The sequence below is a fragment of the Dasypus novemcinctus genome, chromosome 18 (assembly GCF_030445035.2).
Source record: "Dasypus novemcinctus isolate mDasNov1 chromosome 18, mDasNov1.1.hap2, whole genome shotgun sequence".
Taxonomy (NCBI): domain Eukaryota; kingdom Metazoa; phylum Chordata; class Mammalia; order Cingulata; family Dasypodidae; genus Dasypus; species Dasypus novemcinctus.
The window spans coordinates 68,311,106-68,324,203 of record NC_080690.1 but is presented as its reverse complement, the minus strand read 5'-3'; the positions used below and the strand labels follow the sequence as shown (position 1 = coordinate 68,324,203).

The 13,098-nt window shown below is 44.3% G+C and overlaps 1 protein-coding gene across 1 annotated transcript in view; it reads left to right on the top strand.

Annotated features, from left to right (window-relative positions):
• The window catches only part of ZNF541 (zinc finger protein 541), a 126,128-nt gene that overhangs the window by 75,252 nt on the left and 37,778 nt on the right, over positions 1 to 13,098 (top strand). The window contains exons 3-4 of the mRNA XM_058280497.2: positions 7,605 to 8,006; positions 11,253 to 11,496. Coding sequence (XP_058136480.1) covers positions 7,700 to 8,006; positions 11,253 to 11,496 — 551 coding nt within the window. The 5' untranslated portion in view covers positions 7,605 to 7,699. The remainder of the gene's footprint in view (positions 1 to 7,604; positions 8,007 to 11,252; positions 11,497 to 13,098) is intronic.

Sequence of the window (13,098 nt, the reverse complement as noted above, 5' to 3'; positions counted from 1 at the left end):
TTTTTTTTAAGATTTATTTATTTTTATTTATATTCTTCCCCCCCCATTGTCTGCTCTCTGTGTCCATTTTGTGTGTGTTCTTCTGTGTCCGCTTGTACTCTTGTCAGCGACACTGGAAATCTGTGTGTTCTTTTTGTTGTGTCATTTTGCTGCGTCAGCTCTCCATGTGTGCAGCACCACTCCTGGGCAGACTGTGCTCTTTTCATGCCGGACAGCTCTCCTTGCAGGGCATATTCTTTGATCATGGGGCTCCCCTAAGCGGGGGATGCCCCTGCGTGGCACGGCACTTCTGCGCACATCAGCACTGCACATGGGCCAGCTCCACACGGGTCAAGGAGGCCTGGGATTTGAACCGCGGACCTCCCATGTGGTAGGCAGATGCCCTATCCATTGGGCCAAGTCTGCTTCCCTCTTTATTTTTAATCTCATCTGTTGTGTCTTTCATTCCCATAAACTCTTATTTTTTTTATTCAGACTTTTAAATTGTTCTTTATGCTCACACAGTGTCACCTTAATATCCTTTCTCTTTAATCATGTTTTCTTTCATCTCTTCAAATTGGTAATGAGGTTTGTGCGAATGTCATTGATTAGTTGTTTTAAATCCTGTGTCTTGGGAAACGGACGTGTCTTAAGTAGTTGGGCTCCTGTTTACCATATAAGAGGTCCCGGGTTCAATGCCCAGGCAGGCTGGTCCATGTGGAGTGCCAGCCCACACAGGAGTGCCACCCTGTGCTGGAATGCCGCCGCACGCGGGAGTGCTGCCCTGCATGGGAATGCTGCCCTGCACAGAAGTGCCAGCTGATGCAGAGAGCTGGTGCAGCGAGATGATGCAGCAAGAAACACAGAGGAGAGAGAAAAAGAAGATGTAGCAGAACAGGGAACTAAGGTGGTATAAGAGAATGATCACCTCTCTCCCACTCCAGAAAGTTCCAGGATCAGTTTCCAGAACCACCTAATGAGAATATAAGCAGACACAGAAAGAACACATAGCGAATGGACATAGAGAGCAGGCAACAGGGGTGTGGTGGGGGGGAGAGATAAATAAATCTTTAAAAAAAAAATCCTGTGTCTTGTCTGGATTGTTGGTTTATTCCTTGACTGGGCCATATCTTCCTGTTTCTTAGTATGGCTTGTTATCTTTCTTTGTTATCTAGGTGTCTGATTATGTTGATGATTTTACTCTGTTGATCAATCTTTCCCATGTAGGATGTACAGAGCTCAATTCCTGGTGCCTTCTAAACCAGAAACAAAACAGATGAGTAGACAGTGAGCACAAACAACAAGCAAAAAAACCAATGAGCAAACAGACAAGGGAGCCATTGGTCGGGGTGGAAAGGGGTAGGGAGCCACTAGTGGGGCATAGACAGATCTACATTACCCGGGAAAGAAAGTCAGCCCTGTCTTTCTTTATTTTCCCAGCTGGCTAGCAGTTAGTGCTCCTTGACAAACCCTTCCACAAAGATGAATCCTTCATTCTCTACTAACTAGTTCTTCTGAACCAGCGATTTGAGTTATGGTGGTTACATTCCCTGAAGAGAAACCACACTCAGCTCTCAGCCTCACTTTCCCTCTTCCTGGGGAGGAATCTGTCCTTTCCCCTGCCCATTGGCTGCTCAGACGCAGGCTTTACCAAGGCTGTTCGCCTTAGGGGTGGGGGATGGGCAGCATTCAAGGGTCATCAACTCACAGTTTTCCATTTGGCTTCTTTGTCTCTCCATCCCCAGTCCTTCATAGGTGATACATGAGGCACTTTTCTGGGTTGCAGGTCCCTAAAGTGGCTCTGATGAATGGCTTCTGTGAATTCTCCCCTATTTTTCAAGAGAGCTGCTCCCTGCCTGAACTACTCTGACGCCATCTTGGATCTGCTTCTCTTGTAGTGAAGTTTTCATTTTAGTTACTGTACTTTTCAGTTCTAGAATTTCTGTTTGGTTCCTTTTTATAATTTCTTTTTCTTTATTGGTATACTGTATTTAGTGACACATTGTTCTTCCGGTTTCCTTTAGTTGTGTACCCATAGTTTCCTTCAGCTTCTTGCACATATTTAAGACAGTTGATTTGAAATCTTTATCTTTCTAGTAGTTCAGTGTGTATACTTTCTCAGGGACATCTTCTGTTCATTTATATATATATTTTCCCTATGAATGGGCCATACTTTCTTGTGTCTTCACATGCTTTGTAATTTTTGGTTGACAACTGAACATTTGGATATTATAATGTAGTAACTCTGTCATAGTCTACCCTCTCCCCAGAGTTTGTTTTTGCTGCTTTTCATGAGTTGTAATTGTTTGTTTAGTGACTTTTCTAGGTTAATTTTGTAAAGAATATTCTTTCTCATATTTGGTCACAGAAGTCTTAGTAGTCAGCTAGTGATTTGACAGAGATTTTAAATGCCTGGAACCTAAATTAAAACTCCCAGTCTTTGCAGCAGGGCTCTCTCTTTCTCCGTGTGTTAGATGTTGGGACACATCTTTAATACACAGCCAGTCAGTTTTTATCTCTCTCTTCACCTTTACTTCCTGCTTGTTTAAACCTTTGAGGTCAGCTAGAGGTGAGAACTTAGGGCCTTGTGAGGCCTTTTCTGAGCACATGCTCACCCTGGGCATGCATGGAGGATTCTAGGTTCCAATGTGTATGTAAAAGCTCTGTTTAAATTCACTAAAGTCCATAGTTTACATAGGGTTTACTCTGTGTTGTAGAGTTCTATGGGTTTTGAAAAATGCATGATGCCATATATCACCATTACAGTGTCATACAGAATGGTCCTACCATCCTAAAAATCTTCTGTGCTTCACATGTTCACCCCTCCCTCACTTCCCTGTGGCAACCACTGGTCTTTTTTCTGTCTCTATGGTAGTACTTTATCCAGAATGTCATACAGTTGGAATCATACCAAAGGTAACTTTTTCACTGGCTTTTTCCACTTAGTAATATGAATTTAAAGTTCCTCTGTGTCTTTTCATGGTTTGATAGCTCATTTTTTAAATCACTAAATAATATTCCATTGTATGAATGTACCACAGATTATTTACCTATTTAGGTGCATCTGGGTTGCTTCCAGTTGTGGGCAATAATAAAAGCTCCTATAAACATTTGTGTACAGGTTTTTGTGTGGACATAAGTTTTCAACTCCTTTGAATAGACTCCTAAGAGCTTGGTTGTTGGAGCATATAGTAAGACTCTGTTTAGGCTCCCCAGAGTATCTCACTCTCCAAGCTTTTCCTCCCAGGCTTTTTGGTGTGTCTATTGTTTGCTCCAACTGAGATCCTTTGCCCCTGGCTGCAGTGGCTAATTCATTTGCCATTAAATATTTGACAAATGCTCTCTAAGTAGAGTTTCTCCAACCTGAGTGAGTTTTGAGTTGTCAAAATAAAGGCAAACTCTTTGCATTAATCCTTCAGGGAACCACCTGGCAGGTCAAGAGAGATAAACACAATTCTTTGAGAACAAGGTCCACACTGCTTCCTCTGGCACCAGAAACCCACACCAGAAATGCCATCTCTTATCTTCAAGACTGCTGTGCAGCCAGAGATAGGGATGGGGCAAAGGTAGATTAAATTGCCACAAAGTTCTAATGGGTATCAGTCACGTTTTTTTTGATTAAGGGTTAATTTGGCAGCTGTAAACCTTTGACTGCTTTAAAGAGTTTATGATAAAGTTGATTATTTCAGTATTCCTGTGGAAGAATGGGTCCTTAGAATTCCCTGCTCCAACATTTTTGCTGATGTCTGTGGACGTTTTTTTTTTTTTAAGATTTTATTATTTATTTATTTCTCTCCCCTTCCCCGTTTTCTGCTCTCTCTGTTCATTCGCTGTGTGTTCTTCTGTGTCTGCTTGTATTATCAGGCAGCATCGGCAAACTGAGTCCCTTTTCTGTTGCATCATCTTGCTGCGTCAGCTGTCTGTGTGTGTGCAGTGCCACTCCTGGGTGGGCTGTGCTTTTCTCATGCGGGGCAGCACTTCTTGCAGGGTGCACTCCTTGTGTGTGGGGCACCCCTACATGGGGGTACCGCTGCGTGGCATGGCACTCCTTGCGCATGGCAGTACTGCACGTGGGCCAGCTCACCACATGGGTCAGGAGGCCCTGGGTTTGAACCCTGGACCCTCCATATGGTAGGCAGATGCTCTATCAGTTGAGCCATGTCCACTTCCCTGTGGGAAGTTTTTAAAATATTGATTCAGTGTTTTTACTTGTTATAGGTCTATTCAGATATTCTGCTTCTTCTTGTGACCAAAACATATTTATAATTAGCCAGCTGAACCCAGTTTAGATGATCCTAATTTTGTTGGCAACATCTAAAGCATCATAGTATGAGCCATTTGACTATATCTTTTCTTCTCTCTATCAGGCCTGATCAGGGTGTTGACCTTGGCCTTGTCAGTGTCACAGGGTTTCTTCACAGCATGTTTGATCTGGTGCTTGTTGGCCTTGACATTCATAATGAACATGTGTTGCCTTCAGTCTTATTCAGGGCTGACTCAGTCGTCAGGGGGAACTTGGTGATGGCATAGCCGTCAAGCTTGTTTCTCCTGGACATGCTCTTCCAGGGGTGGGGGGGATATTTGGGCTGTCTTCTGAGGTGCAGCTTCTTTAGCCACTGGAATGTGGGTGATGTTGTAGATCTTCTTTTCTGTGTGGCTGCGGATGCCTTTCAGTATTGCCTTCTTGGCTTTTAAAAACTTTGCTTTGGCTTTGGTTTTGGTAGGGGCAGGGACTTCCTTCTTCCCTTTTGGTGCCATGTTCGTGATAAAGGTAATTTATATCTTTTTAGGAATTTGTCCAGTTTACCCAATGTTAGAGAAAAATGGTGCTCACTGGGACATGAAGACTGAGGATTGCAGACAGGAATTTATTGAGAAGCTCTCCCAATGGAGGGGGTCTGAAGATTAGACTTCAGCCCATCCCTGGAGGGTGGTGGGTATGACTTTATACAGTACATCAATAGGCGGGGAAATGGAAGACAGCCTGGGGCCAAGTGGCCAGGGGGAAGGGGGCTAGGAGGTCTTGGAATGAGGTAGGGGTTGGTGGAGTTTGGATCCAGAGAGAGTATAGGTCCTTATCTGCTCCACTATGACTTAATCGGTTATGGCTGTAGGCTGCCTCCTTAGATTTCTGTGGCAGGGATAGGGGGTGGGGTGGGAGGGGTGGATCTTGGTCTTCTGACGTGTTAATCCTTGCAGACCTTGTAATGGGGGGAACCTCTAACATCTAAGCTATCTAATTTTTTTCATATACTATTGTTTTTAGTGTTCCTTTGTAATCCCTTTTGATTTCTGTAAGGTCATTTCAGATGACCTGTTTAATTCCTAATTTTAGTAATTTGAGTCCTCTCTCTTTTTTTCCCTGCAGTTATTTATTTATTTATTTATTTATTTATTTATTTATTTATTTATTTATTTATTTATCTCTCCTTCCCCCACCCCCAGTTGTCTGCTCTCTGTGTCCACTCACTGTGTGTTCTTCTGTGACCACTTCTATCCTTATCAGTGGCACCAGCACCAAGAATCTGTGTTTCTTTTTGTTACATCATCTTGTTGTCAGCTCTCCATGTGTGCGGCGCCATTCTTGGGCAGGCTGCTCTTTCTTTTGCTCTGGGTGGCTCTCCTTACGGGGTGCACTCCTTGCACGTGGGGCTCCCCTACACGGGGGACACCCCTGCGTGGCAGGGCACTCCTTGCGCGCATCAGCACTGTGCATGGGTCAGCTCCACACGGGTCGAGGAGGCCCGGGGTTTGAACCGCGGACCTCCCATGCGGTAGGTGGACGCCTTATCCATTGGGCCAAATCCGCTTCCCCTCTGTAGTAATTTAAAGCAAGTACTCCCCTACCCCCAGCTTTTTGGTAAATTCTACTGGTTTGGTTATTATGTAGTTTATTTCTTTTCTCTTGGTGGTTATACTTAGATATTTTAGCATACAAACTAAAAGTCTAAAGCTAATCCAAATCTCTTTTATTTTTCAAGCTTTAGTAGTTCTTTGAGCCAAGGTCAATCAAATAAACTCTTTGGCCTTGTCTGGAAAAAATCTATATTATTTCTTCCCTCCTTCTTGAATACTGTTTTTCCTGTCTTGAGTTCTGTGCTTACTGTCTCTTAGTCCATTAATGATGGTATTCCACATCTCTAGCTTCATTTCTGTTGAGAAGTTTGCTATCAGACTTTCATTCCTTTATATAGACTGTCTGCCTCTTCTTTCTAATAGCTTTTAGGAGTTCTTCTTTGTCTTTGATGTTCTTCATTGCTACTGTGTATGGAGGAATGAATTCATTTTATTTTTTCTGCTCTGGCCTTGAAATGCCTGGACATTACTAACCATTTATTTTGAAGGAGAAAAAATAAAAAATAAACACACACACACACACGGAAGAAAAAAACCCCAAATATTTTGAAGAAGTCACATCTTTAAGTCTGTTTTATTTCTTCAATTCTGGGAATTCCTCCACCATTACCTTGTCAAGATACCATCTCTCTTACATTCTTTCTTATTTCTAATAGGGAACCCTATTAGACATATATTAGACTTTTGCATTTATATCTCCATTCATATTTTTTAACCTCTCATTCATTTGTTTCTTTTTAAAAATGTTTGTTCCTTTTCCATAGTGACATGTTCTTTTCTTATGCTTTCTATTACATCTTGTTTGTCTTTAATCATTTTTTAAAAAATACTGACTTTCTCTCATTGTCCTGTTATTTTTAGTTCTTGGCGTTCTTCTCTAATGGGTGTGCAGTTTTCCTTCTCATTTATTTAGTTATATTTGTTTCCTGTGGCTGGCATGGCTTTTCAAGGGTCCCAGGTCTCTACTACCTGTGAGCTCAAGGCTCTAGTTCCTTTTCCCACCAGTCTATTATGACCCCAGGCCCAATTTCCATGGTAGTGTTCTTCTATAGAAATAATAATACAAGCCCCATATGCAATTCCTAATTTTCTAGTAGTGACAATAAAAAAGTAAAAAGAAGATGAAATTAACTTTAATATATTTAGCCCACCCTATCCAAACTATTTACATTTCAACAATATAAAATAATGTTAAATGCACATTCCTTTTTTGCATTAAATCTTCAGAATCAAATGTGTTTTTTACATTCATAGCACATTGCAATTTGGTTCTGTCCTGTTTCAGGTGCTTCAGAGCCACATGTGACTAGTGGCCACCATCCTGGATGGTACAGCTCGAGGCCCTGCTTCCATGTCTGGTTTTTTCTTTGGGCAGACCTGAGCTTGCATCTCTGACTTTGGGTTTTTCCATTGTTGCTAGAACTTGGGTTTTTTTATTTCCCCATTTTGAGCTCAGCTATATATGAAGTACAATCTTCTGTTGTATTTTGCTGTGTTTATAGTTGGAGAAGGAGGTCAGTTCAATCTACCATGTTGCTGGAAGTTTTTTCATTTATTCTTCACAACAACCTTATGACAGAAGTACTCTTTTGCCCAATTTACAGATGAGGAACTGGGGCTCATGGAGCTTAAGTAACTTACAGGTCACATAGCTATGACGGGGCAGAGAACAGACTCAAATACAGGTCTGTCTGAATCCCAGGCCCATGTGCTGTCCACTGTGCTGTATTGCTGTCTCATAACTTTGATTCTGCCTCGTTCGTTTTCAGGAATTACATACCCACAGGGCTCTCTCCTCCTGACTCCTCCGCGGCCTTGTTCATCCAGAGTGTGGCTCTTGGCCAAGACCTGGCAGTGCAGAGCCATGGACCAGTACAGCCTTGGGGATGAGGGTGCCCTTCCATCAGAGATGCACTTCCCTTCGTTTTCAGAAGGCCAAGGGCTCAACTGCAGCGACACCCTCAACCGGGATCTGGGCCCCAACACGCGAGACCTGCTCTATGCCGGCCTGAGCGGTTTGGACCTGGACCCCAGTCTCCCAACACATGACATGCCCAGCGAGGCTCTGGAGGACAACTTAGACGCCCTGTCCCTGTACTCGGGCAAGGACAGTGATTCCGTGAAGCTGCTGGAAGAGTATGCAGACCCCGAATCTCAGGCTTCTTTACAAGGTGAGGCTGTCCACTGGGGAGGAGGGTCTGGGCAGTGGTTGAAAGGCCTGTGGCCAGCTCGGGATTGGTTCTGCATGGACTGGTTAAGAAAAGTTTCCTCTTCTGCAGGTGGCTAGAGAACAGCCACTTTTTTCCTATTTGGGAAGTGTCCCCAACTTCCTGGATAAAGGATCTTGGACCCTAATCCTAGGGAATAATGTTGAGAAAACTGGGTTGTTTGGAGATATCCTAATCTTTCATGTGGGGAGCTTTAACATTTAGGGGTCTTCCTATTCACTACCACGTGGCAGAGCCTCTTTCCGCTTTTCCAGAATGAACTGGTATCCTGTCCGTTCTGCTTCGTGGTCATTTAACCTTCCCGAGCCTCACCGTCTTCATCGGTCAAGTCGGGGTGAGGGTCGGGCGGCCTAACGCCCATTGTGCTCCTTCTAGACTAACAGCAGTAAGGACCAAAAGAAGCAGCAAATGTGAAGGCATTTCCAGACGTTCTCTAGGCAGAGACTAGTTGTTTCTAACATGTATATCGTTAGCATTGAATGGTAGACAGTCATGGCTTTGTTTCTAAGTCTCTTCAGCAGTAGAGGAGCCCAGGGAGAAGCAAGGAACTTATTCAGTGACTAGGTTCAGTCTCCTTTGGGTTTGTCTTTGGGTATCCCCCAGAGATATATTCGTTTTTTGTTTGTAACCCAGTTCCTAGGTTCTGGGATAAGTTGCATAGATTGGTTGACTGAGCTAGAGCTTTCTGACATTTACAATTACACCATCTGCAGGGAAGGCCCTGCAGGACAGTTGCTAATTGGGATAAGCAGTTCAAGAAATGTTCTGATGACTTGCTAAAAAGAAAACCTTTGAGGGCCCCACCAAACACAAGATGGGGTTGTTGGAGGAGTCAGCCTTGCCACGGAACTGGAATTGTGAGCATCGTGTTGGACAACTGCCATCCCCAGGCCCGGGCCACAGAGATTACGTGCTGGTGGTGGCATGGAGCAAGCATTTTGCAGGGCAGTAGGTTAGCTTTCATCAGATTTTCATAGGGGTCTGTGCCCCACCCCCCCAAAATTACAGCTCATCTATCTAGCTTGGCCTTCCCTTATTTTTTTAACTTGAATTTTTCACTTTATAAGAATAAAAAATCCAGTAAACCTTGCAATTTTTATCTCTTTATACTTCTCTGACATAAATTCAGGTCCATCTAAGTGCATATGCATATATTAATCTTTTAAAGTTAGAGAAATAATATATATTGATTAAAGAAAACTTAGAAATAAATTTAATAAGCAAGGAACCCCACCCTGGCTCCCACACGTAGATTTTTTTCACGCATGTTGGCAGTCACTCAGATAAATAAAGCATTGCAGAGATTATTCGGTGTGTAAATCTATTTTAAGTTTTTGGGTTTTTTTTTTTTAAAGATTGTATTTCCTTTTAGGTATGATGACAGCTCATGCCATTGCCATCGTCATAACTATTCCATTATATTGTTGGCCACATTCTTGCCTGTTAGACTGTGATACTGTTTCAGTGAATGATTTTGTACATAATGAATTTTCTTTTCAATTACTTCTTTGAACATGTTCCTCAAATTGGGTTTATCCAGGCAGAGAATATAAACAACTTTGGAACTCTTATTACAGTGCTTTCTAGGGAGATTAAGTGGCTTCCAGGGCCAGTAACTCAGTTTGCCTATTTTTCAGTATTCTTGCCGATCTTTTAAAACTACGGGTTGTGTTCTAGTTTGATAGTTGCTTTAATTAGCATTTTAAAGTGCCTTAGCAAGGCTGAGGACTTTCCCCTAAGGGAGTCCTAGTTCTGTTACTTAAACTGCTGGTGTCACTGGACCACTTGTCACAGTCATCTCTGCCAGGCAAAGTTAAGTGACAAATGGCCTAAGGCCAGAGGTGGAGTTGGGATGCAAGTCCAGGTACCAGTCCAGTTTACTTTCTCCTGTACCTGTCTCACTGCCTCTCAGAAGCCGTAAAGAAAGAGTACTTTGGGATCCTTTAGTGCAATTCCCCTCGCTCCCTGCCCCCCCTCCCCAGTGTCCTGTCCTGTTGAATACTGGAACCATGCCTCTGCAGTTTCCTAGACAAATGATGATTTCTAAACCCGCCATCTCATAAAACAGTCTGATCCACTTTCCAGACCTAAGAGGCAGAAAAATCTCCACTTGTTTATTCATCTAACGAATAGTTATCGAGTGCCTGGCAGTGCCAGAGTAGGGACTCAAGGAGCTGGGGCAAGGCAGAGAGCAAGGGAGGTCCAGTGATTCGATGTCAGCTTTTAACTTTTAAAAATAAACTACTTTTAGAGCAGTTCTGGGTTTACAGAAACTTCCCTTTAATCTCCATTCACCAAATCTAACTGCCCCTTAGAGCAAGACAGACACAGTGCTGCTCCTCCACATGCCGTCTGAAGCCCCTTCTCCCTCCACCTGGACGTCCCCAGCCCCTTCTACTGTTCTTCAGGTGACGTGATACGTAAAAATGCTGTGGGTCAGCTTACCCAAGAGATACTTTATTTATTGTGTTAAAGAATACCTGGAGAATCCAGAGAAGCAAGAAGAGGAAAATACAAATCACCCATAATCTTACCAGTCAGTCCCATTCTCTGTCTGTTTTCTCTTCAAATTAATTTTTCTCCTTTAAAAGCTAGGATAATTTGGTTTTGTAACATGCTGCTTGTTTTTCACTTAACAGTACGACACAGACATCCTTTTCTGCCATGGGGTGGTTTTCTGTGTCTAAACCACAATGCAGTCACCGGCAGGTCCTCTCTTCAGATATTAGGTTGTTTCTTCTATTTCCCCAGTAAAAGCAAGGCTGCAGGTAACATCCTTGCCACTCAAATTTAGCACAAATCTACACTTAGGTTACACAGAAAAACCCAAAAGTAGAATTGGGGGTAAAAGGAATTCTACTTTTCCAAGACTCTGGATCCCATATTTCCAGGTTGCCCATCTGAGAGTGCCAGGTGAGGTCGTTCATAAACCTCTGCCCTCCCGCGTGGCCCTGTCCCAGAACCGAGGGCGTGGGGACTGGGCGCTGCCTCACAGGTGTGGCCTGAGCAGGCTCTGTCTCCCTCACCTGCCCAGAGCCTTGTTTGCTCTGCAAGTAAAGCTGCTCAGGTCGGAGTAAGCGTCTGTGGCCGGCTCTCACCAAGTCTGCCTGGTCCAAGAGTCGTGGAGTGCTTTAGGCGTGCTCTTGATTTCCCCGATGCCTGTAACCTGTGCTTTCTCCCTCTGTTTAGACTTGGGGCTAGGTGCGCTTAAGGCGCCCAAAGAGGCTGACGAAGGAGGCAGGGCCACCTCTGGCAGTGCAAGGAGAGGAAAGCGGCAGCACAGTTCCCCTCAAAACCCACTTCTGGACTGCAGCCTCTGTGGGAAGGTGTTCAGCAGCGCCAGTTCTCTTAGCAAGCACTACCTGACGCACAGCCAGGAAAGGAAGCACGTTTGCAAAATCTGCAGCAAGGCCTTTAAGCGGCAGGACCACCTGTATGTAGGAGTCGGGTCAGGGAACACTCTGCCTGGGGGGCTGGCGGGGCGTGGGTGTGGCCCCAGGGTTTTCCTTTACACCCACACAGACCCCCTGGTCCGTCTTCTGTGGGCCCCGTCCTTCCTCATCCCCAGGTGGACGTAACCTGGGCTTAGGTGCGGACTCCGTTCTCCCCACACTGCCGCCATCTGGGGCAGCCTCGGCCCGCTCTGCCCGGGCGGCTCTGCGCAGCCCCCCCCTCCCCCATTCACACCAGGGAGGACACCCCTGCTGGGATTTACTGGCGGGACCCTGGGGCCTTAAAAGGACAGAGAGGCTTATTTTTAGAGAGCAGCTTCCTCATGGAGGACATTTGACTATGTTCATAGAGAAATATTCTGGGTCCCTGGTGGAAGAATGGGGAAAACAGATCTACAATTCCATGAGGGACACATATTAAGATAATGCATGTGGTCGTGGGAGAGTCTGAGATGCTCTGTTTCTAGAACAGGGCAATGGGACAGAAACTACAGAGCTTCTCTTTTAACTCCATTTTTTTTTAACTCTTGATTTTTTTAAACACTTGATTTTGAAAAGAAAGCCCATTTATAAGTGCTGGGAACAAAATTCTCTCATTTTAATGTGTTTAAAATGGCAGGCTTTTCTTGCAAATGAGAACAAGGAACACAGACCTTTTTCAGACCAGGAGACTTGGAAATGGGTGACAATACCCCTTGCATTTCCGCGGTTCTCCTGGCTGTCACAGAGGCTTCGCTGAGCCCACCTGTCATTTCCCCCTCCCCTGCCTCCATCCCAGGGAAGGAGGTAATTTGCTCATGTCATCATGAGTTGGTAACAGAGTTGGGGCTAGAATTTAGGGCTCGTAATTCCTTCTCTGTTGTTTACCTCCAATGGAAGCTAAGGGTCACCCCTCGGAGAAGGGCTTTTTAATTTAGGGGCCATACCCCATGTGCCACATTTATAGGACTGTCTGTAGCAGGATTGTTGGGAGCTCAGAGGGGTGATTTACTCATTCATTTTATATTTATAATGACTAAGTTTAATATTACAGAAAAATATTTTGTATCATTTACATATGAAATTAAAGGCACATTTGACTGACTGCTGGAAAAATTTTTATTGATTGAGATCTGTAAATGGACTTCTTTGCTGTAGAGTCCTAGGTCGCTGTCTCCTTGCAGGAGTCCTGGGAGAGGCAGAGACCCCTTTCCTGAAGGAAGGCTTCATGCCTAGGCTAGCATGGCCCAGGTGAATTCTGCAGAACCCTAGTTCTGAGGGCTGCTGATATGGGCTATTTGAAAACACGGATCTATGGGCAGGCAAATAAGTTTGGGAAACTGTCTCTTTCTATTGTGTGGTTTCAAAATTTGCTCCTATGCATTGTGAACCTCAGAGGAGCAAATGGTGTTTTCAAAACTTATCTGTCAGCTAAGTCCAGGTCCTCAAGGACCAACCCTGGGGGACTGGTGTTTCTTGGGAACCCACTTTGGGAAACTCTAATCTGGCTTCAGCTTTTTTCAGATAAAGGCTTTGCCTAAAGATGAGGGAGAGGTACACCCCTTCCAAATTGCTTTGGTGGGAGCAGGGGGCACTTGGTGGTC